The 25,574-nt window shown below is 37.1% G+C and overlaps 1 protein-coding gene across 2 annotated transcripts; it reads right to left on the reverse strand.

Annotated features, from left to right (window-relative positions):
• Positions 1-4: 4 nt before the first annotated feature.
• On the reverse strand, positions 5-2,931 carry LOC107776411 (pentatricopeptide repeat-containing protein At2g20710, mitochondrial-like). Of its 2 annotated transcripts, none has more exons than XM_016596305.2 (2): positions 2,548-2,931; positions 5-1,405 (listed from the first exon to the last, which is right to left on the reverse strand). In XM_016596305.2, the coding sequence occupies exons 1-2, from the start codon at positions 2,827-2,829 to the stop codon at positions 224-226; spliced, it is 1,464 nt and encodes a 487-aa protein (XP_016451791.1). In that variant the 5' UTR covers positions 2,830-2,931; the 3' UTR covers positions 5-223. The 2 variants fall into 2 exon arrangements, with proteins under 2 accessions (XP_016451791.1, XP_016451792.2); XM_016596306.2 differs by having other exon boundaries at positions 5-1,358; positions 2,548-2,684.
• Positions 2,932-25,574: the final 22,643 nt, after the last annotated feature.

A 25,574-nucleotide genomic window follows, 5' to 3' on the forward strand; every position in this document is an offset into this window, starting at 1 on the left:
CCTGTTAGTAAAAAAAACTGGAGCTGCTATTGATTAAGTATGAAGAAAATAATCTTGAAAGGACCTTACTAGGCTGAAAAAAGAGCAAAACAAAAATAACAAGTAATTTCCCGACTTATGTAACATTCACTCTATTTAAGAAATTAACAGTTCTAATATTCTAATCTAACACCCTCAAACAAGTAATTCTCCATCAAGTACCCTAGAGATGTTCCTATTGTCGTCACCCAGTCTCCTCAAGTTCTTCTGTTTCATAAAGTTCTTCAGACCCACAATTTCCATTTCTAATACAGTTATCAGACCTTTCACACTCTGCTGAGAAGAGACCTCGCTCCTCAAGCCATTTTTTAATCTCTTCTGCTCTTTCAGTATCTCCATTTGACTGCAAGTAATCAACACACGAAGGCCAACTGTGAATATTTGGCTTCTGTAGTGGGTCACTTGCGAAGATTGCTTTCTTCAATGTTTCAACTGCCTTCTCCGTCTGATGGTGTAAACAATATCCGAGCGCCAGATGATCCCACGTTCTATAGTTTGGCCTCTTCCCACTCTCCAAGAGTCTTTCCATAATGGATTCAGCCTTTCCCAATTGACCCTTTCTGCAGTAGATGGCTATGAGCAAATTTGGAATTCTAATGTCAAAATATACCTCTTTCGCTTCGCACTCGGCAAATATCTTCTCTGCACCATCAATATCATCTAACTTTTCCAGTCCACTTATCATGGAAAGATAACTTGAACTGCAGACCTTACGTCTATTCTTTAATTTGTTCCAAATACGATAGACATCATTTTTCTTTCCCATACTAGCATAGAGGGAAAGAATGACTTCATTAGCAAGCCTTGCATTTTTCTCCTTACTTAGATGCTCGCATTTATTCAATACCTCTGAAGCCTTTTCTACATCACCAGCTCTCATGTAGCCCTTGGCAGCGACTGCATAACCATTCCATTCAATCAGCAGCGGATCTTCTTCCATCTTCATCAAAAGTTTCTCCATCTCCTTAATATCGGGAACAGATGCATACGCATTTAAGCGGATAGTATAGGAGAATGCATTACCAGCAATTCCCTTATCTTCCATCTCTTGCACTACCGAGTGTAGTTTCTTAAGGTCTCCCATTTTAGCATAAAGGTTCATCATAACATTGTAAGTCACTAAGTCAGCATTCCCCAGATCCCTCATCTTTTGCATTGTATCTTCCGCTTTTATCAATGATTTTGCATCAGCATAGCAGTTCAAAAGAGCGATATACACACAAGAAGCTCTAAGAGTATCTGGAATGCTGGCGAAATACTCCTCTGCTGCTTCCAATCCACGAGCTTTTGATATCAAATCCAGTCGGACTGCAACATCTCTAGATGATAAATGAGGATGCTCTGAGTTGTTAATCCATTCATAAATCTGAGATAAAAAATAAGAAGCAGAAAACTGAATTTGGACACAACACATAAACAAGGGGGAAAGGGTGGAAAAAGGGTTCTGTCGGAACTAAGACCAACTTGGCACTTAAATTTAAGTGAGTGCAGTCATGGCTGAGTCAGCTCTGGTTGTTCAATCCTAATTTGCATGCTTGAATTTAGTTTTCCTTCTTAAAATATTATTTTATGTTACATAGTTTGCTTCAGATTATTGAGAATATTTTTACGATAGCGTCAATGAACAAAAAATCAAATCTAAACCTTTCATTGGCAAAGCGTTCTTGACACAGTGATCATGAAGTAAACTCTATGATATAATGAAAGAAAAGCACTCAGTAGATATAAAACATATCCAGCTTTTTAAAAACTAATGAAAGTTTAGCAAGCTTTGGCAAACTTCAGACCTCTCCCTCCACATATCCAGCTTTTTAAAAACTAATGAAAGTTTAGCAAGCTTTGGCAAACTTCAGACCTCTCCCTCCTCTTAAGACACTCTGGTCTAAATTTTGAAATGCAGAGTCTAACTTCAAACTCCAAGGTGTGAAGCTTACAACAACAACAACAACATACCGAGTATATTTCCATAAGTGGGGTCTGGGGAGGGTAGTATGTACTCAGTCATTACCCCTACCTTGTGAAGGTAGGGAGGGTGTTTCCGAAAGACCCTCGTCAGTCGTCTCACTCCAAGGTATGAAGCTTGAACTACGAAAATCAAACTTCAGACAGTTTTGAATTTCCAGATCCTAACTTCTGCGTGAAGGTCGAGTTTGAAGTTTTTCTGGCTATATTTTAAACAATTTGTAAGTTTTGGCTATTTGTGCACTTGGTCCTCTTCTAGAATTAAATGGGTAGGGTTCAAAAAATGGCAAAAATAGGACACCATAAGAGGTGGTCTTTAACTTTTGGCATTTGGGGCAGGTTATCTTACCAATGGGCAAACCTCGATCAAAAGTCAAAATTTTTGCCAATTGGTCCGTTTAACCTACAGGTCACAAGTTCACGACTAGCTCCTTTGAAGCTCATTTGTGTCATTGACCGGGTTCAGGGACATCCTACCACATCCCTGTCGACCCGTTTCAAAATTAAACTAAATAAACAAAGCAATTTAGAGGGAGAGAGAAATACTTGGAGAGCATGGTTGAAGCGCCTGACTGCCCGGAGATACTTGATAGCTTTCTTGAGGTCCTCATAATCCACGGTCTTCCCTTCATTAACCCACTGGTTAATTATTGGTATAACGGACACAGTAGAGGGTGTATAACGTACTAGCTTTCTGAGATTGTCTTCCTCTGAAGAAGATGCTAGGGTTTGAGAATTGGTAGAAAATCTGAATACCATAAGTGAAGTAGGGTTACATTTATACCATGATTTCAGACCAGCAACACTCTGCTGGAGAAGCTTCACCATATTTAGAGATTGTAAATTTCTCACTGATCACAACTTTTCCCGAGCGAGCAAAAGAAAGGAAAATGGAATTTTGCAAACTGTACACAGTGTTTTAAAAGGCCCAGGCGTAAACGAGGGTTTTATATGTACTGTATCGCCCGAGGCGCCAGCGTAAGCCCCCTGACATTCAAATTTTAAAATTTAATAAATTAATAAGATAAATATATAACTAGTACAAAATACATTACAAAATTATAGAAAATTTAAGAGAATTATAAAATTATTAGAAAAAATATATATATATATAAACATGCTAAACTGTACTTGAACACTATAAAAGATTTATTTTCGTACTTGAAAAAGTGAAAAATGCGAAGATGCATGGCCGCGTGCCCACTACAGCCAGTCGCTCACACCTCTTCACCGGTGCATCAGTACTCCTCCTCTGAATGCATTGGGGAGGACATGACCCTTGATAGGGAATTATGGAGGTCGAGCATTAAGGTTGTAGGTTAGGGGAGAGTGTGAATATTTCTACAGTGCAATAGAGGGAGACTATCCAGTTAGGAGTTAGACTAGGAATGTCATTGGTCGTCTATTGATGCAGGGCTTTCCCTTCTAGTTGTACTATACCAGCCATCTATTTCGTATTTCGTATTTTGTATCTTGTATTCCATATTTCGTATCTCTTATATATTGTTGTTGTTATTGTTGTTATTTTTATTACGCATTTCTATGGTACTAATATATCATCTCCTATTGTTTTTTTTGAGCCGAGGGTCTCCTGGAAACAGCCTCTCTACCCTTCGGGGTAGGGGTAAGGTCTGCGTACATATTACCCTCCCCAGACCCCACTTGTGGGATTATACTGGGTCGTTGTCGTTGTCGTCGTCGTGCTCGTTCAGTTCGATATACATGTATTCATAATATTTCAGTATTCTCATATCTCCATAACACCCATTTAATGACCATAGATAGCCGTAGTTGCAGCCAGGACCATCATTCGAGTTTTTTTTTTTTTTTTAGTTTGAGAATTTTATTGAGTTAAATTTTAAGCATTTAGGTATAAGAAGGGATTTATTAAGAAATTTTGGCTCCAATTTGGAAAAGCTCTATAAGCTTAACCCTCCCCCCCCCCCCCCAACCCCACTCCCAAATGAACGCCTAAAAGGTAGGACTTACGCCTAATCGAACGCCCTGAAGATTGTCCACTGGTGCCCTCGCCCGAGGCTTGCCTAGAAACTCGCTTCCAAAATACCTTTTAAACATTAGTTGTACATGTCATATGTTGTTTATTTTAACGTTTTCATACATTTGGAGATTGAAATTTTTTTTTTGGAGTTTTTTAGTGAGTAAAATTCCTTCATTTTGTAAAAAAGAGGACAGCTTAGTGCAAAAAGCATTTCGTATTCATAGGGTCGGGAGAAGGTCGTACCTCTAAGGGTGTGATGTAGACATCTTATACTAATGAAAGCACTAGAAACTGCTTCTACGATTCGAATCCATGATTTATAAGTCAACGGAGACAACTTTTTCTATTTTATATACTAGTACAACCCCTAGTCTCTATTTACTTTATATATATATATATATATATATATATATATATATATATATATATATATATATATATATATATATATATATATATATATATATATATATATATATATTGGTGTTTGATTAAGTATTTAAATTGTGGTTAAATTAAATTTAAGACAATTTCTTTAATGTTCTATTAGGGTATAAGTTTCAACAAAGATAAAATGCATAAGGTAATTTATTTCAATATGCTTAAGCCTTGGGGGCAAAATCAGGGGCATATCTAGGGGGAGGGGTTCCATAAGGCACATGAACCCATTTTCCTCTTCCTAGATCATATATAGTAGTGTTATATTTTTGAAAAATACTTATAAATATATGTGTATCCAAGTTGAATATACAATGGTTAATGGATGCACCTACAGCCGTCAAAATGGGCTTGGCCCGTGAGGCCAGCTCGATCCAGCTCGCTACTTGGGTCGGGTTGGTTGGGATTTTTTCAGCCCATTTAAAATTGAGGCTTATAAGCGCGGCCCAAATCAATCCGCTGGCCCTTGAGGCTTGACCGAGGTTGGGCCTGGGCCGGCCCATGGGCCGAAAAATAATTATATTCAAATTTAAATATTTACAAAAGTAAAAACTAAAAGAATATTAAATATAATTCCCATTTTCCAACCTTAGATTGCTCATTTACCAATCCATATCAACTAGAATTTATATCTTTGATATGCATGTAGTATGACAATATTAGTTTTTCTTTTGCTTAATTAACAACGAACTAAGAAAGTTTTTTGTAGCCAATAATATTTTTTTCAAAAGAAAATATTATTTTAAGTGGCCAATGATCAGTTTGGTTACTTTAATATATTATTAATTATTAAATTGCTCTTCAGTATAGAAAAAGGTCAAGTTTTAATATCCAAAGAAAAGTGACAATACTAGCAAATTTCATGAATTTTAAAAATTTTATGGACCATAATGATGAAATCGACAAATAATGTTAAACCTAAATTAAAAATTCTTAATATACAAACTTATTGAAGCAATTCCTGAACCTCAGAAAAGTAAAAGAAAAGCACTAAAAAATATTCATGTAACGTCAAAAAAAGAAGAGCTAGAGATATAAAAAAATTACATTTCAATTACGAGATTCCTTGTCCAATATCAAGATTCTTGTACACTCTAAATAAATAGAAGTCATTCATATGATCAAGAGATTATATCACGAAAAAATATCTAAAGATTTGAAGAAATATTTGGAGAAATATTTTTTTCTAAAACAATTTAAGGGCCGGCCCGCCCTTAGTCCGCGGCCCTCTTAGGGCTGGGCTGGGCTGGCCATTTTAAGACCCATATAGATGGAGGGTCGGCCCGCCCTAGCCTACCAAATTTAAAAGCCCATGAGGCTTGGGCTGGGCTAGCCCGTTTTGATAGCTCTAGATGCACCTCTCTAAGTGAGATTGCGAGTTTAAATCTTATGTTAATTTTGTTATTTTTATCTTCTTCTTTTTTGTAGAACTAGGTGTCCAAGGGAGATATGCGTATTAACTAAGTACTTTTTCTTTTTCTTTCTTTAGTTTATTCATGCAAAATTTTCGCACATTAAAATTATTATCCTTCTTTTTACTGTAAAATCTTATATGATTAAATGAAATGAGTATATTAAAATTAATAGTAGTGGATGATGTAGCATATAGTCAATGGGTCCAACTGATCCCAATATTTTGGATATGAAATATAGATATAGATGTAAAGAAAATTACTATCGAACAAAAATTAATTTTGAACTTATAATTCCAAAAGTGTAATGTGTCAATTGTAAGAACTAAAGGTTGAATCCTGGATCCACCTCTTTGTAATAGTGTACCTATTTTCCTAAAATACTGGATCCGCCTCTGGGCAGAATTACTTGATATTTGTGTTTTTGAAAGATATCAAATACTTGTTGAAATTGTCGAAGTAAGCCTAAGCTAATCTAGACATGGTCGTTATATAAAACAAAAAAGTAGATGGTGAAAAAAAAAAGAGATTACTTATATACTAATTGATGGGTTTTCAATATCTTTGCCTTATGTTTTGATGATCTAACAAACTTACTGTCAAGAACCAGATAGGGAACCTGACACACCTGGTACACATTACAAATGAACGGATTCCAGTCGGGACTCCAACTGATGTAAACTGCTGCAAGTGTAGAAAATGGAGAAACAAGATAGGGACCTCATCCCTTGTGTTTCCTTGACAGCAATACGAAAGTCAACTATGCGCAGCTGGAAAGTTGCCGCAGAAATAGTGCACACAGTGTAGCAGTTTTGCAGTCACTTGCCTTTGACCTACCAAGTGCTTACATCATTCAAGTGATGTCATCAAGGGTGTATTAACAAGAGCATTATAACAAAACATCACTTGAACACTTGAGAATTCACGTCAAGCATTCAAGTCCTCTGCAAATAGTGAACTCAATTCTCAAGAGCCTGAAGATCAAAGTTAAACGCTACTACGGACCAGTTCCTAAATCTAGTATTCTGTTGTCCTTAGTTGAGTTGTAACTTTGTGATTGTTCTTATTATAATTCCTAAATTGCTTAGCTAGAAGCGTTGCTTAGGAACCCCTTTGTAAAACCATAAACTTTCTGAGTTTGTGTTGTGACTAGAGTTAGTCATAAGTTAAAGTCTTTGTAACTAGTGAGTTGTGGCTTGTGGTAAGAGTATCACAAGTTAGTCGAGTTGAAGTCTTTGTAATAGAGGCATTACAAAGTGGCTTGTAATAGAGTATTTACAAGTTAGTGAAGTTGAAAGCCTACAAGTGTAGGTCATAGTTTTTGTCCCCTTAAGTGGGATTTTTCTACGTAAAAATCTCTTATTTACTTACTATTTCATTATTTTTCTCAGTAGAAGCTCATAGAGGACTAGGTACTCTATAGTTTGGTGGACTCATATAAACTAATAATTGGTATCATAGCGGGTTCCTCCTATCAGACTAACACCTAGGAAGGATCCGTATGACTGCTCCACCAAATTTTGAAGAAGGTCAATCTACGTACAGACCACCCAGGTTCAATGGGAAATACTATAGGTGGTGGAAGACAAGAATGCATGATTTTAGCATTGCTGAAGATTCTGAGTTGTAGGATGTCATATGTGATGGTCCTTACATCCCAACAAAGGCACTTGTAGAACTTCCATTCTCAATGCCAAAAGCTAGAAAAGAATACACCAACGCAGACAGGAAGCTGTGGAGAAAAATTTTCGTGCCAAAAAAATTTTGGTATGTGGAATAGGACCTGATGAATACAATAGAATTTCTGCTTGTGAAATTGCAAGGAGATATGGGAAGCTCTGCAAATAGCACATGAGGGAACCACTCCAGTAAAGCAATCTAATATTGATATGCTCTCTACCAAATATGAACTCTTTAGGATGAAGGACGATGAATCTATTCAAGATATATACACAAGATTCACCTCCATTATAAATGAGTTACACTCACTTGGTAAAACCATTCCTAGGAACAACCTAGTGAGGAAAATTCTCAGTATCCTGCCCAGTTCTTAGGAAAGCAAGGAGAATGCTATTATTGAAGTAAAGGACCTGCAAGAGCTGACCATAGACGAGTTGGTTGGAAATCTGAAGTCCTACGAGATGAAGAGGAAGATAGACAGTGAAAGAAGAGAACCAAAGAAAGAAAAGAACCTGGTACTCAAAGTTGATAGCAATGACTCGAGTGAGGAGGATAGTGACATGGCTTACTAACCAAAAGATTTCAGAAGATGGTCAGAAGAAATGGAGGAATACTTAAAAGGGGCAGCTCTAGCAAACCAAAGAACTATGATCTCTGCTATAAGTGTGGAAAGCCTGTGCACTTCATTAAAGACTATCCTCTCCTTAAGCAAGAGTACTCTAAGTACAACCCTGAGAAAGCAACTAAGAGGAACCCGGTTCCTAACTAGGACTACAAGAGGAAGAGATCAGTTGACAATGTGGTGAAACAGGCTCTTGCAGCGTGGGGAGACTCCTCTAGTGAGTCTGAAGATGAAACTGATGCAGGTGGCAGCTCCATGATGGTAGTTGAAAGTGAGGAAAATTAATATTATTCAATATTTGCTTTGATGGCCTAATCAGATGATCATAAGGCCGATGACAACAGTGAGGTAAATTTCAGGGATGTTCAGAGAAATCTGAAATTCTACTCTCCTAAGAAACTCATGTCTTTAGCTAGTGTATTGATTGATACCTATCATAGTCTTGTGGAGGATAAGGATGCCTTGACCTTAGAGCTAGGAGAAGCTGAACAAACTAGAGATGATCTGGTAGTGTATGTAGTTGATCTGAAGGAAACCATTTGTGAGGTGGAGAAAGAAAAATTTGTTTTAACCAAAAAAATTTGCTTACATAGAACATGAAAGAGATGACTTAGTGGTTGTAGTTGTTGACCATAAGAAAACTATTGAAAACTTCAAAAAAAGAAAGAGAATCCTTGATTAAAAGAGTGACTGAGATTGAGGAAGAAATAGATGATCTCTTGATAGTGATTGCAAACCTAAGGGAAACAATAGAGGGACTAAGGACTAAGTCAAAACCTGGAAATTCTGGAAAAGGAAAAGAGGTAGCAAGTGAGGAACACATTAGACTTGAAAACGAGTTGAAAGCTGTTAGAACTAGTTTGTGTGTTGAATCTGAGAAAACCAAGCATCTCCAGACTGAACTGAAAAGAATAAAAAATGATCTTGAAAAGTCCCTAAATTGGACCTGGTCCTCAGAAGCTATCACTGCCATGTATGTTAATAATGGTGGAAACAGGCAGGGAATAGGGTTCCAAAGGGAGAAAACTCCTTAAAACCCCTATAGCAAGTATGTTACTGTACCAGATAACTAGTTGTGTACCCACTGTGGGAACAATGGGCATTTCAAGGAAAATTACTAAGCTAGGTCTAGTCCTTTCAGAAAAATAAAGTGTTTGCTGAAAATGTAACTACTAAAAACGGACCAGGTTCCACCCACAAAAAGCACATATTACCTGCATGGACTAAGAGAGCTATTATTCATCCTCTTTCCTAATACAAGGGACCCAAACTTGTTTGGGTTCCTAAAACTAACTCTTGATCTCCTTGTGTAGGGAACAGTGAAAGGAAGCAGTCAACAATGGTTCATGGATAGTAGATGCTCAAAGTACATTACTGGGAACACCATGGACTTTCTTTCTCTAAAAGCCCTACAATGAGGGAGTGTATCCTTTGGCAATGGGAAAAAGGGGTATATTCTTGGAGTTTGAAAAGTCGGGAAATCACTCACTCACTCTATTGAGAATGTGTACTATGTCAATGGTCTTAAGTACAGTCTCTTAAGTGTCTCTCAGATTTTTGATAAAGGAAACAAGGTGGAGTTCTTGTCCAAGATATGTATAGTTACTAATCTGATAACTGGTGAAGTGGTACTTGTGGCCAAGAGATACAAGAACATCTATGTTGCTGATTTCGAGTCCATACAAAGTGGTGATCTGAGCTGTCTGAAAGCTGTTGATGATGATGCTGAACTCTAGCACAGAAGATTAGGGCACACAAGTTTCTCTCTTTTGAACAAATTAATTCAGAAGGACTGGTCCATGGTTTGTGTCGTGCCCCCTTTTTTCCTTCCGCGAAGAGAAGTCCGGGTTTCGACATTCATGGGGGGTAATAACTCATTTCCTTTTGGGAATTGGGTATTTAAAGAGTCGCCACCTAGCAGGTTATGGTGCGTTAGGGCACCTAGAGCGATTAACTCTTGGATTGGTTTGCATTACCATAGATTAGGGTAAGGGCTCGAAATGACCTCGAAGGGAAGGTGTTAGGCACCCCTCTTGGTCCACAACTGTGGGTCATGGCTGAACTTATATTTACGAATTATTCCATTAACAAGTAAATAGTTTGAATCAAATAATTTGCAAGTAAAGCACATTGGACGTTGTATAACTCAAATAACAAGGCAAGGATTTTGAACAAGTTGTATGCATATAAAACAAAGTTTAAACAAAAGAAAATTTGGGAAAGGGGGAGTCCTAGGTTGGTTAGCCTATAGGATCACCCCACACAATGTCCGGTAAATACTCCTCAATGAGGGGCTACACGTGACATTAGCGTGTAGTCATTATATCCCATACCTACCCTTCCCATTCCCTTAGTGGTCACTAAAGCGAGTGTTGGTCAGCGATCTCTATTGCGTGCTATTACCCGTCCCTTCTTAATGGTCCTGGAGGAAATTTAGGACCTCTACCTATAGGTAGTTCTAGACAGACCCCTAAGGTTTAAAGGTGAAAATACTAAGGTGACAGGCAAGAACAATTAGGACCTTAGCACATAAGATAAAAGAGAGCAATTTTAGGCTCAAGTTTACCTCCTCAAACAATACATATAAGTAGCACGACTCAAACACAAATAAGGGCCTTTTGTTAAACAGTATCCTAATGCATGATGTTTAAGTGAATATCAAGACACAGAAGGTAGGCAGTTTATTTTAAAAACTCAGAAGTAATGGTCCTATCAGTTTGCCTACTAATTTTAAAAGCATGTTAAAATCAGAACGACATTAAGTATCAGAAACAGTTTTAGAGTTACAGGATTTGAAAATGCCCTGTAGGCTTGCTACACGTGGAATAATGATAATTATGTTTATATAGTAAAAACAGGGCAGATTTTAAAATAGACTTCTTGAATCTCTATAGGCATGTTGTCTAATGACAGATTAAGGCAGTTTTTGAAAAAAAATCATTTCAGGGAAAATAAAACACTAATTAAACTAGTCTCGAAGAGTACTAATTGTTGACTGGATTGACTTATTTAAACCAAACTGGTTTAAATCTATAGGCAAAATTTCTGGTTTTGTTCCCTATAGGCATGATATCTAATTGTTTAAAAACTGATGTTAGAAACTGGTAGGCATGATAACAAATGAAAACACATGTAAATACCCGTTATAATAGAAGTTGGATTGGATTATATCTTATAAGCATGACATCTACTTGTGAAGTTGATTTTAAGACCTATAAGCATGATTTCTATTATTGGAACCACTTGAGACCTATAGGCATGATTTCTAACATAGGAAGGCAAACATAGCAAAATATAAAGTTCTATAGGCATGGTTTCTACTTGTGGAGTTGGATTTAAGACCTATAAACATGATTTCTATTATTGGAACCACTTGAGACCTATAGGCATGATTTCTAACATGGTAAGACAAATATAGCAAAATATAAAGTCCTATAGGCATGGTTTCTACCCGTATTACCCCACAAATATGTAACTATCCACCAATTTCACTAGTTTCCCCAATATTCGTTTACAAATTATTACAGACCATATGAATGAATTACATAAGTAGATAAGAAAATAAGAAGTTATTCTATGGGGAGCCTACAAATAGGCCCACATTTACAAAGCCTCCAATAGCCTCAAATGCCCAAATTCCATAAATAATGCCATTGCCTAGGTACGTCAGAGTTCCCTAAGGATCTCAAGGATCCCGGGCAGTGCTCACACCTAGACTTGGTAACCAAATTGAGTAAGTGCAGTGTGCCAGAGTTTAGAGGGTTCTCAAGAGGATCCCAAGGCAGTATACACACTGAGGGGGCAGAACCTAATGTCTTAGGAGTAGAGTGAGAGTGCTTGACACAGTTGGAAAGGTTTTAGTGGGAAAATAATGTTTAAAAGAGATTTGCTTGAAATAATTTAGTAAAACAACAAAGGAGTTATTCAATAAGACAGTTTTGAAAAGAGTAGGGCAATTAACAAACAATAGACCAACCTTAAAACCAAAACAGGTTCAGCATCACACATAGAACAAAGAACCAAGACAGGTTTAGCACCACAAGCCATGACACAGGGGTAAATGGGAATTGGGGACGGGTGAAACACATAATGGTAAACACATAGCAGGCAGAAGTCTTTGGAACTGGTACAGATATGCTGAGAAAGACTGATTAGACATAGTCAAAGAATCAGCAATGCTTAAGGGGTTCAGTATAGGATCAACATGATTTAAAATCAATCCCAGAACCATAAAAGTATAAGAGTGCAGACTACTTTGCGAAGAGATTCATACCAGAAACCAGATAAAGCAAGATTACATGGAGACAATCTACATAGAGAGGGTAACATGTTCATACTGATCCTAAGGAAGGAGAGTACATAACATGCTAATAATGTAAACATATCAACTACAAGTTTCATAGTAAAACCATAAGTAAAAGCAGACTAGAAACATGATGAATTGAAGTAATAAAAGGACAATATTATTTTTGGAACTTGAATTGAAGTCAGAACATACTAGTAAAGAAGGTAGTAAACACAAAGTGAGGAGCAAGAGAGTAGAGTAATCAGCCTTGGCTTGCAGCCGACTGACTTAGAACAGTAGCAAGTAACCAGAGAAAAGAGAGCAGAAGAGAGTTTTTGTGTGAGAGAGTTTTTAACCAATGTGTTCGTCTGTTTGTGTTAATGAGAGAGTGTGTATATATAGTAGTTTGAAATTAAGTAAAATAAGTCAAGAATCACAGTAGTATAGTAATTATAGGACAATGTACTAATCAGAATCAAATCAATGCAAGTACTCCTTTAATTAAGGGGTAATCAACCAACGGTAATGGGCAGAAAATGTTTAAGGAAAGAAATCAAGTAGGGCGTTAGGTACAAAATAGACAATTAGGGGTAAGTACATAAGGGTTCAATTAAGGAAGCAGTTAGTGAAGAATTAGTAAAATATTCGGTTAACCAAATAAGGTAAGAAAATAAAATAAAGTTGCAGAATATGGAAATAATCGAAAATCAGCATATATTAAATCAGTGAATCAAGGACTCGAAATTACTAATTTAAGGAGAGTAACATGGGTTCCCATGAATAAGCAAATAAACCAAGTTTAAACAGGAGAATCGAAGGTCTAAAGGGAAGTTTTCAAATCAAGCCAAAAAATAGGGAATTCAGAGTCAATCAAAGAAAGAGTTTTAGCATATAAATAGAGTGGGATAGAAGTAACCAAACATAGCAAGCAAAGAGGCAAGTATTGACCAATCAAGATGAACACAAACACATAGAGGTGATATAAGTTAGGCTGAAAACTCAATAGGAACATATTCGAAGCAAGATAGTCACAAAAATTCAAACAAGCAACGATCAGTCATGTTAACACACATAACCAAATGAAGAAAATCTAGAAAATTAGGGCTTTCAACATAGGCGAGTTGAAGAGGTAGTAAAATCACAAAATCAGTCGAAATATGCAAGAAATAGAAGTTTAAACATAAAGAATCAGTTTAAACAAAGTTTTAAAAGAAGTTTCGAAACCCTAATTTTTAGAAGAAGACAAAAACACTTGAAATCACATGATTCTCGTAAAGAGTTCTAATGACAGTGTAAAACACTAAAAAAACCAACTCGAATCGTCCTAGATCTGTACAGATCTAAGAGATACAGGAAGAAATTAGGGTTTCGGAAGAAATCCATATAGGGATGAAAGAACTTGTCTAGAATCCCAAGGATCGTAACAAATATAACATGATTTTGCTCGAAATCACACTGGAGTAGCCAAGAACGAACAAGTGACGAACCCTAGATGCAAGTCGACATGGCTCTGGGCCCTTGAAGACCTTAGAGAAGGCAGACATGGCATGAGAGAAGCCATTGGAGGCTTAGGAGTCGATGAGAGATCACCGGAGAAGACCGGAGAAGAGAGATCGGCGGTTGAAAGGCTAGGGTTTGAGGGTGAGGAGAGGAGATGAGAGAATATAGAGGTGGCGGGTTTGGGAGAATGAGTTAGGGTTAGGGGTCGTTTAGAGTTAAAAAAAGGCAAGGGTTAATACGGGTCGTTGATCTCTCAGATCAACGGCCATGATTTAATTGGTTCTGGGTTGGGTAGGCGGGTTTAGAGTTTGGGTCGGGTATTTTAGCCTGAAATTGGGCTAGATATTGGGTTTAATTGAGGCTATGATTGAAATGCAATCTGGCTATATTTTAAATAGCCAATTTATCCCTATATAATTAATAATAAATAACAGATAATTTTTGGAAAACAATTTTGTATACTAAAATGATTTAAAATAGATATTTAATATTTTAAAAATATAGAACATCAATTTTATGCATATAAATGTAATTATACATTAATAAGGCTAATATTGCAATTATATGCAATTTAGCTTTAAAAATGTCAAATGCAATTATAAAAATGCACTAAAAATATTTTAACAATATTTTGGCATAAATATAGAATTTAGATGATTAAATTATCCCGATAATAAATTATTGGGGTTTTTATGAGTAAAAAGGAAGGAAATAAAGATGAAACCTTTGAGGTGTTTGTGGCTTTTGTGAAGAAAATTCAGGTGAAGATGGAGTCTAGAGTCGCATGTATTAGATCAGATCATGGAACAGAATTTGACAATGCCAAATTTGATGAGTTCTGCAATGAAAATGGCATTACTCACAACTTCTCAGCTCCAAGAACCCCCCGATAAAATGGAGTAGTGGAAAGGAAGAATAGAACTCTTGAAGAAATGGCAAGAACAATGCTGATCGATAGTGGGATTGCAAAGAACTTCTGGGCTGAAGCTGTCAACACTGCCTGCTACTTGGTGAACAGGTGCATGATCAGATCTCTCCTGAACAAAACCCCCTATGAGTTGCTGAATGGAAGGAAACCCAAGCTGACTCACCTAAGAACATTTGGGTGCATATGCTATGTTTTCAACAATGAAAAGGATCTAACTTGGTAAATTTGATGCCACCAAATCCGATATTTCTTCATTGTGTGGGGCTACGAGCAAGGTTTCAATCAAATCCCAAGGAATCTCATTTGAAGGCTGCCAAAAGTATTTTGAGATACTTTAAGGGAACACAGGACCTGGTCCTGTATTACCCTTCAAGTGACAGTTTTAATCTCATTGGGTATGTTGATGTTGACTATACAGGTTATCTTGTGGACAAAAAAGCACTTTTGGAATGGCTCACTTTCTAGGATCATGTCTCATCTCTTGGAAGACAAGGAAGCAAACTCAGTGGCTCTTTCAACAACTGAAGCAGAATATGTATCTGCAGCATCATGATGTGCTCAACTTCTATAGATTAAGCATCAACTGGAGGATTTTAGGGTATTTACTAAGTGTGTGCCTCTTCTTTGTGATGACACCAGTGCACTCAACATGGCCAAGAATCCAGTTCAACACAAAAGAACCAAGCACATTAATGTGAGACCTTATTTTCTGAGGGACAATGTGGAGATAGGGCTGATATGTATGAAGTTCTGCAGCACAGAAGACCAAATTGTAGATATCTTCACCAAAGCATTGAGTAGAGAACATTTTGAAAGAAACAGGGTGAAGCTGGGGCTATTGAAGCCTATTTGAGAACCAGATTCCTCATCAATTGGCTATGAAAATCACCTTCAGGTAAAATTAGCTAAAGTGTTTTCTAGCCAAGTCTAACTCACTTCAATACCATTGCAGGAAAACACGCATGATAAGTATATAAGCTGTAGATGCATTGCATGGATGATAAAAGAGGATTGAAATTTTAAATAACAGGTCAAGAACCTGGTTCTTGTACCAAAGGTTAGTAGTTCTATGAATTCTTTAATACACGTCTTGAAAAGGTACAAATATCAACTACCATGTCATCCACCTTTTCAGACCCTGCTGTCATGTCCCTTCACTTAAAATCATTCCATCTCTCTCTGAAACGTTGCATTTCTCCAAGCACAACCGCCATTTCAGAATCGGTTCTTATCATTCTCTTCATAATTATCCACTCTCATTAAACCCCCATCCTTTCTTCACAAACCACAGTCCTCCATTAGAACTTCTCCAAAGAACTTTCTCTCTATCTCTTTAATGGCTGACACAAACTCCAAAATTCTTGCCTGAGTCGTCTCTAATACTAAAAAACTCATTGAGTCCTCCGTCCCCAATGAGTCTTCTATAACCACTCTTGTTCTTATCTATAAAATCATTCATAACCCATATTCCCCGTCTCCCTCCAGTTCTAAGTTGGCTATCCTAGAAACCCCAAAAATTGTTGATCCTTTTTCTCTATCTTTTGAGTTTCCCATTGATCAAGGAAAAAGTGGAGAACAAAGTAAAAGTACTGAGGTCGTAGATGCTTCCTCCATTATTGCTTCAGATTTCATGGTGGCCATGGAGTCTATTAAGGAAGAAAATGTTGCGACCATCTTTGTGGTATCTGATGATGGTGTCTTACATGAGATAATTTCTCAAAGGAACAAGATACAGGGTATGGAGGAAGAAGGATCCATGGTGGCGGTTGAGGGCTCTGCACTAACAGAAACTACCGGGCCCTCTCGTGAGGAACCTGACCCCTCTCCAGAGGAAACGGGTCAGGGTTCTCACTCTTAGGCCAGTTCTGCTCTTCTATTTACTGTTGCGCCCGTGGACATTCAAGTCCATGAGATGAGGTCTAGTGATGAGGAGGATTTAGATAACATTTCTCTTGATGCTTTCATAGTCAAGCAGAGGGTAGTGTCCACTCCTGAGTCTTCTACTAAAGCGACCTACTACTAGGTTGCAATGAAAGGTAGCCTATGACTCTGCCCTTCAAAAGAGCAGAAAAAGCAGTAAGAAAAAAAAGAGGAGACTAGTGAAAGACAATGTTATAGTGTGTGATAAGGTTGTTCTTGTGGTGGAGGTTGGGGAGGAAACAATAGAGGAACCTAGTTCCCTAGTGAGAAGGTCCCAGAAGAAGAAGGAATCTACTTCTATAGAGAATGTTACAACCCCCAGTTCTAAGTTGAAGGATGTTGTGAGTGAGCCCTCCGCTTCTGATGAGGATGTGTTAGTCAAGTCTAAGGGAAAAGCAAAATCAAGTGGTATGAAGTCTGGCAAATGGAAGTCTGAAACCGTTAAGGAACCTGGTTCTGTGAAAAAGATAAGGAGTGAAACTAGTTCTTCTTCAGAATGATTAAGGCACCAAAAGGACTTGCTGGGTTGCACTTTTGAACCAGCAATTTTTGATATGGCTGGTATGCGTCAAGTTCTTGAAATGGTTGAGTTTCTATGTTTGGGGAATCTGTTCCAAATGGATGCACCCAAAGTGTATGAGGATGAGGTTCAAAGCTTTTATGCCAGCCTCTTTCCCGTTGATACTGACTATATATGTGCCTTGGTGAATAAGGTGGACATTATGTTTGACGTGAGTTTGCTTGGGGATATTCTAAAGGTCCCTACGAATGGTGTGTCTAGTGTGAAAGAGACGTGTCAGTATAATTTCCGAAATGTTGTGGTAAAGGATAATGTAAACCAAAAGGGAGACTAGATTCACAAGAAGGCATTACTCTTTGTTTATCAGTTGCTCTTCGAGTTGGTGAACAAAGTTCTATTGCCTCGTGCTAAGAGGAGGTCCATGACTTCTAAGTCTGACCTGTTTCTAATGGAGCAACTGGATGGCTTTAACCCTGTCAACCTACCTGCTATCATGATAGAACTCATGCAAAAAAGTAGCCACCTTCAAGGATGATAATCATGGTCTTCCATATGAATTTCTACATACGCAAGTGTTTAAGTTCTTCAAGGTTTCGCTGGGGCAAGGCAAGGTAGGAACCAAGAAGCAGACCTTCTCACAAACAACGTTGGAAGAATGTGAGTGCATCAAGAAGAATGGGGGGTTAGGCAGTAAATCAATAATCTCACAGCTCATTAATGCTCAAAATAATGCAACTGAGGAGATTCGAAGGTTGAAGGCTAGGAATGCTATCCTGGAAGGTCAGCAGGCCCAAGGGGCTCTAGAGTCAAATGAGGAAGTGGCTCGTTTGACAAAAAAAAAATATTGATCTCAGAGCGTAAGTGGAGAACCTAAAAGCAGAACTGCTCAATGGGCAAAAGTCGGCCAATGCCCGAATAGACCTAGTTCTCCAAACTCTTGCTGCAACTTCCAAGCCCTCTACTCCTAGTGCCCCTTAAGTACCCCCTTCAGTGACCAGTTTCTAGATTGTCTCTTTTAGTTTTTATGACTTGGCAGATGTTTTTTTGTTTCTTTTGTTTTGATGTGGTTGGGATGTATCAGTACTACTCCCATTTTCAATAGTTCAATTCTGCCTTTGCTTTTTAAGCGAAGGCATATGTTTTATATATATAATAAAATCTACCCTCTTTTATTATCTCATTGCTTGTTTTCTCTGTTTCTCTTCTCTATCATGTTATGTGCACATATGTGGCATGAGTTAGCTAGGCTAGACTTCTTTATGTTGTTTGCTTACTTGTGTATTTTTAATGATTCCAAAAGGGGGAAGTATAATTGAAACAGGGATCAGATTAAGGGGGAAGTATAAAGTTAGGGGGAACTTGTGAAGTTCTTGTTACTTCATCTGGTTATCTTTGCTATAAATACATATTATCAATGTCTAACTTTGTAATCATCAAAAAGGGGGAAATTGATGGGTTTTCAATGTCTTTGCCTTATGTTTTGATGATCTAACAAACTTACTATCAAGAACCAGATAGGGAACCTGACACACTTGGTACACATTACAAATAAACGGATTCCAGCCTAGACTCCAGCTAATGTGAACTGCTGTAAGTGTAGAAAATGGAGAAACAAGACAAGGACCTGATCCCTTGTGTTTCCTTGACAATAGTACGAAAGTCAACTATGCATAGTTGGAAAGTGACTGCCACAGAAATAGTGCATACAGTGCAGCAGTTTTGCAGTCACTTGCCTTTGACCTACCAAGTGCTTACATCATTCAAGTGATATCATCAAGGGTGTATTAACAAGAGCATTATGACAAAACATCACTTTCACACTTGAGAATTCACTTCAAGCATTCAAGTCTTCTGCAAACACTGAACTCAATTCTCAAGAGCTTGAAGAACAAAGTTAAACGCTACTACAGACCAGTTCCTAAATCTAGTATTTTGTTGTCCTTAGTTGAGTCGTGACTTTGTGATTGTTCTTATTGTAATTCCTAAATTGCTTATTTAGAAGCGTTGCTTAGGAACCCCTTTGTAAAACCATAAACTCTCTGAATTTGTGTTGTGACTAGAGTTAGTCATAAGTTAAAGTCATTGTAACTAGTGAGTGACAAAGTGGCTTGTGATAAGAGTATCACAAGTTAGTCGAATTGAAGTCTTTGTAATAGAGTCATTACAAAGTGGCTTGTAATAGAGTATTTACAAGTTAGTAAAGTTGAAATCCTACAAGTGTAGGTCGTGGTTTTTGTCCTCTTGAGTGGGATTTTTCCACATAAAAATCTCGTGTCTCATTTACTTTCTGTTTCATTAGTATTCTCAGTAGAAACTCATAGAGGACCAGGTACTCTATAGTTTGGTAAACTCATATAAACTAACACTAATACTACTAGAAAGTTGAAAAAGAAATACTAATACTAGTAGAATATGAGATGGTTTCATACCAATTTTAAGTAGTAGACATTGAGAATAACGTTGGAAAAACACGTGAGCAAGTTAAGGTAATCACACAGCATAATATTTAATTTAAGGAGAACATGATTTGGAATTTAGCATTCCCTGACTTGCCAACAAAAAGTATATAGACTGCATCTGAATTTGGGTTAACATAGTGAGTCTTTTGTCAAAGTTAATTAAATTAATAATTATATTATCTCATTAGTCCCTTACCTTTTTGGTATATTCATGAGTCTCTTATCACTGTAATTATCTCTTCGTAAAATCTCATTCAAGAAAGAAGAGTAAGAAAACAAAAAGAAAGAAAAAAAAAATTATGAAAGCACCACTGATAGGAACTAAGGGTCCACCAAACTAAATAAAGAACCTGGTTCTCTATTAGTTCCTATAAAATGCGTACACACAGTAGTAAGTAAATGACACAATAGAGTTTTGCGTGGAAAACTCCCAGCTCATGGGATTAAAAATCACGACCTACCCTTGCAAGATTTTAACTTCACTACTGAGCAAACTTTTAGATTACAAACTATTGTAACCTAGGAATTAACCTCTTAATGCCCAACTAACTTGCGATAGCTCTATCACGAGCCCCTTTGTAATAATCTATTACAAATCTTTACAATTCGACTAACTCTATCCAATACATAAATGTAAGGTTTATGATTTTACAATAGATTTCCTACACAATACCTGTCGCGCCCCCTTTTTTCTGCCGCGGAGAAAGTCCGGGTTCTAACGTTCATGGGGGTAATAACTCATTTCCTTTTAGGATTTGAGTATTTGAAGAGTCGCCACCTAACAGATTATGGTGCGTTAGGGCTCCTAGATTGATTAACTCTTAGATTGGTTTGCATTACCAGATATTTAGGATAAAGGCTCGAAATAACCTTGAAGGGAAGGTGTTAGGCACCACTCTCGGTCCACCACGGTGGGTCCCGACCGAACTTATACTTATGAATTAGTCCTTTAACAAATAAATAGTTTAAACACATAATTACAAATAAGAGCAGATTTTGGACATTGCATGACTCAAATAATGAGACAAAGGAAAGACTTGAACAAACCGTGTACATATAGAAAAGTAAAGTTTAAGCAAAGGGAATTTGGAAAGGAGGGGTCCTAGGTTGGTTAGCTTATAGGATCACCCCATGCAATGCCCGGTAAATACTCCTCAATGAGGGGTTACACGTGACATTAATGCGTAGTCATCATATCCCTTTCTACCCATTACCCCACCCCTTAGTGGTTATCAAGCGAGTTTTTAATTTAACGAACTCTAAGTGTGTTGTTACTTGTCCCTTCCTTGTGGTCCTGGAGGAGTTTAGGACCTCTAAATTTGGGCAGTTCTAGACAACCCCTAAAGTGTTTTAAAAGGTGAAAATTCTAGGCGACAAGCAAGAACACATAGGACTTAACAAATAAATGCAGAAAGAAGCAGTTAAGAGGCCCAGGTTTACCTCCACAAGTAATGCATATAAGCAGCACGTCTCAAACACAAACAAGAGCAATTTTTATTAGAGAAAAGACCTAAACAGGATATGTAAGTGGATGTCAATTCACAGAAATATGCAACTTTGTTTTTTATAAACTCGACAGCAAGGTCCTAATCAGTTTGCCTACTGATTTTAAACCTGTAAATCGTTAAACAGTAAACACAAGCAAAAATAGTTCTCCAGTTTTACACAGATTGATTACCTAAGGCTTGACTAGGTGTGGGATCATGCATAATAGTTACAAAATCATTAATAGTTCAAGAGTTGTTTCTTGCTTAAAGCATGCTGAGAATACAGGGATTGTTACCAGTTTTATTTGAAACAAGACGGTCATATATGAGACTATTTTTACATCCTTTCATAATCAGTAGTTTAACTAAGCATGGCTAAGAAAATGCAAACAGAGTGCCTAATACATGATTTCTAAATGCACAAAATGACAGTTTTTATGACAATGATCTTTAAATTAACAAAATTCCTAAAGCATGATCTATAAATGCACAAAGAGAGTTACAGAATTGTTAAGACATGATTTTAGGATGTGCAGGAATAAAAGCTTTTATTTTAATGTTGTTTATTAACCTAGGAGCATGATTTCTAAGTGATAAACATGTATTAGTGTCACATGAGATGCTGAAGCAGTATACGTGAAACCTAAGAGCATGATATCTAGTGCATGACACGATTTCAATGTATTGGTCCTAAAGAAAGGATTCTATGGCAAGCATAAATAAGGTAAAGCCTATAACATGCTTTCTACCCCAATGATATTGATAGAAATATATAACTACCCTCCCCATTTCACTAGTCATCCCCAATATTCGTTTACAAATAATTATTACATACCAGCTGAATAAATTACATAAATAGATAAAGGAAAAAAAGAAGTTACACTATAGGGAGCCTGAAGCAGGCCCAAATATACCAAACTGTCCATAGCCTCATATGCCAAAGTTTCATACCCTTTCTTATGTCTGGGTGTGTCAGAATTCCCTAAGGACCCCAATGATCCCGCGCAGTGCTCACACACAGACTTCATAACCAGAACTGATTAAGTGCAATGTGGAAGAGCCAACTCTAGTGCATCAGAGTTCAGAGGGATCTCACAGGGATCCCAAGCCAGTCACACACTGGAGGGGCAGAACTTAAGGACTTAAGAGTAGAGTGAGAGTGCTTGACATAGTTTTGAAAAGGCTTTAATAGGAAAGCTGTATTTGAAAAAGACTGAGTTGAAATAGTTTTATAAAATAGGAGAATTGTTCAGTAAAATAGTTTTTGACAAGAGTTGTGTAATCACACAAACAGCAGATCAAACATAGAGCCAAAACAGGTTCAGCAACATTCAAATAACAACCCTTCACATAGGGGTAATTGGGGCTGGGAACATATAATACACGTAAACAGAAGTCTTTGCAATTAAGGGGGTAGCTAATAGTGCAAACAGTAAGACATGGATTCAGGGGTGCTAATTAGAACATAGTTATAGAATCAGAGGTGCTTTAGGGGGTTCATGGGATGGGGATAGATAATGATACAATACAGTAAGAATTTCATAACCAACATAGAATCAGACAACTTAGGGTAACAAAAATTGCTTGGCAAAGAAAGGTTCACACTAGAGACTAAATAGCAAGTAAACCAACATTCCAAAAACAGGGTAGAGTCAAATTTAGACAAACTACAAGTTCATAAGACATGCTGGTCTTAGAAAATGGTAGGACATAACTAACAAGCTAGGTGGAGCAATAGGTCAATTACATGTTGAACAGCAAAACAATAGATAGAAACAGATTAGGAATATGATAAACTGAAGCAGTAGGAAACACATTGGTTTGAGAGCTTGAATTTAAAATCAGAACATACCAGTAAAGAGAGCAAACACAAGGTGAAGAACATGGGAGTGTAATAATTAGCCTTGACTTACATCCGACTAATTTAGTAACAATAGTAAGTAACAAAAAAAGTAAAAGAGCTTTTGAGTGTATGAGAGATGTGAACTAATGTGAGTTTGTGTGTCTGTAAAACTGTAGAAGAGAGCAATATATATATATATAGTAGTTTGAAAGCTAGGTAAATAAGGTTAGAATCAAAATTGTTCAGTAATTATAGAACTCAGAGTAAAATCAGTCCAAGTCTTCCCTTAATTAAGGGAATTAGTTCAAACGGTAAAGAGCAGGTGACAAGTAAGGAAAGAAATCATACATAGCTGGAGTATAACAAATAAGGAAAGACTTTAAACAGTGCAAGTATAGAACATGTTATTAGAGCTAGGTTCAGAAAGTCCTAATTAAGGAAACAATTATAAGAATCAGTAAATAATGTATTCAACCACACAATAAGGCAAGAAGATAATTTAGAAGTCGGAAATCAACACAGAATATCATCACATGAAATCAGTAAAGGGTATCAATCATAGGAAATCAGGGATTCAAATAAATATAGTACTGATTAAGGGAAATTAATATAAATTTCTGTGAATAAACAAAAATAGACTTAATATAGGCAAGAAGAATCAAGTCAGAAACCCTAATAAGCATAATAGGGTAAAATTACGGAGACGAGAAACATATTCATGAGAAATATATATTCAGACGAATCGAATGAACAAATCAGCAAAGACAGACTCAGGATTATTACATAGTTTTTTAACATAACAAAATATGATTTAAAAGCAATTTTAATAGAAAGTCGTTTAAATATATGAAAATTAGAGAACAACATTAATAGACTAGAGATATGTTTTGAAGAAAAGTTCTAGAAATCCTAATAGGAAAATAAAGCGACGCTTCAATAAATTGAAAGGTTTTTCATAAAACAAACAAAATATAGTTCAGAAAACCTCAGATCTATTACAGATCTAAGAGGTACAGGAGAAGAGATTAGGGTTCTCTAGAAAAATAACCCAAAAATAGAGAGACCGTCTTAGAAACCCATAGGTTTAGCCGAAAAATAAAAAGATCTTACGCAATCGGGCCATCGTGGCCTGAGAATGGTGAGGACAAGCCCAGGGGTGAGTGAATGGCCACTGGTCCCTTGAGGACTTCAGGATAGCAAGACTTCCAGTCATGGGGAGGGAGCCATTAGGGCTAGGAGTGGTGGTGAACCACCATAATCAGCAGCGAGCAAGCAACGGGGGGTGGAAGCCATGGTTGGGGCAGAGGGAGCTTGAGAGAGAATGAGAGGAGTGACGGAGAGAATGAGGGTTTGGGGGGTAGGTCGTTTAGGTTAAATTAGGTAAGAACGAATCTGGGCCGTTAATCAAAATTGATCAACGGTCAAGATTTAATCAGATTGGGTCGGGTAGATTTAGGAATTGGGCTTGGGGTATTGGGCTGAGTATGATTAGGTGTTTGGGCTGGTCTAATTAGGCTAAAATTTAAATAGAATAGGCTATTCGTTAAATGCCCTATTTAAATTAGTTAAAATAATTTATAAAAATAAATTTCATGCATAGAAAATAGTTTTAAAATGATTATTTAGTATTTAAAAATACAAATGACTAATATCTGGTGAAAAATAGTATAACATTATATGCACGGGCTATAATTGCAAAGTTATTGCAATTATACCCAAAAGGTGCCAAATTGGCTATTTATAGAATAATTTGGCCTCAGTAGGGCCATAAACAATAAATTAAATCGAGAAATGCCTTTTGAAATCATTTGTGATGCAATTTTATAATTATTTATTGGAAACAAAATACTGGACAAATTAATAAAAGTGTAGGGAAATTATGGAAAAATACCAATTGCTATTAGTGCATGATTTTAAAGGTATATATGCAATTTAAAAATATTTTTGGAAAAAATTGGGTATCAACAGCTGTCCCTCTTTACCTAGAAAGGATGAAAGAGTTGTCGGGTAAAGATATGACGGTCAATTTTTGATCGAGCGAGACGGTTTGGGAGATTTAGGCCGCACCCTGGCTTCTAAGCTGCCTATATATCCCTGGTTTTACAGGAATCAGGACATATGTAGTTCTAGATTCATAGGTGAAGTATACCGGTGAAATCATCACAAGAACGGATGCAACATCTAAGGATGGGCTTATGAACGGTTTATGGGGGAGATCAGGTTTGATATAGTTGAGGGAACTAGAACGGGATCGCTCCCACTGGGATAGTCGTTGCTTGCTGGGTTACCAGCAAATAAGAATACTAAAAGCATATATTGTGCATAAAATTTAAACATGATGCAGGTTCCCATTAGACTATGAAAGTTGTCCTTGGGCGGTTATGGATGACATCCTTTGACCATGATGTCCTGGGCCATGAATTGTTTAGCGAGGGATTCGCAGGCTATGAAATGACGTTCTCGGGCCATGACAAATGGTG

The sequence above is a fragment of the Nicotiana tabacum genome, chromosome 8, assembly GCF_000715075.1.
Source record: "Nicotiana tabacum cultivar K326 chromosome 8, ASM71507v2, whole genome shotgun sequence".
In the NCBI taxonomy this organism is placed as follows: Eukaryota; Viridiplantae; Streptophyta; class Magnoliopsida; order Solanales; family Solanaceae; genus Nicotiana; species Nicotiana tabacum.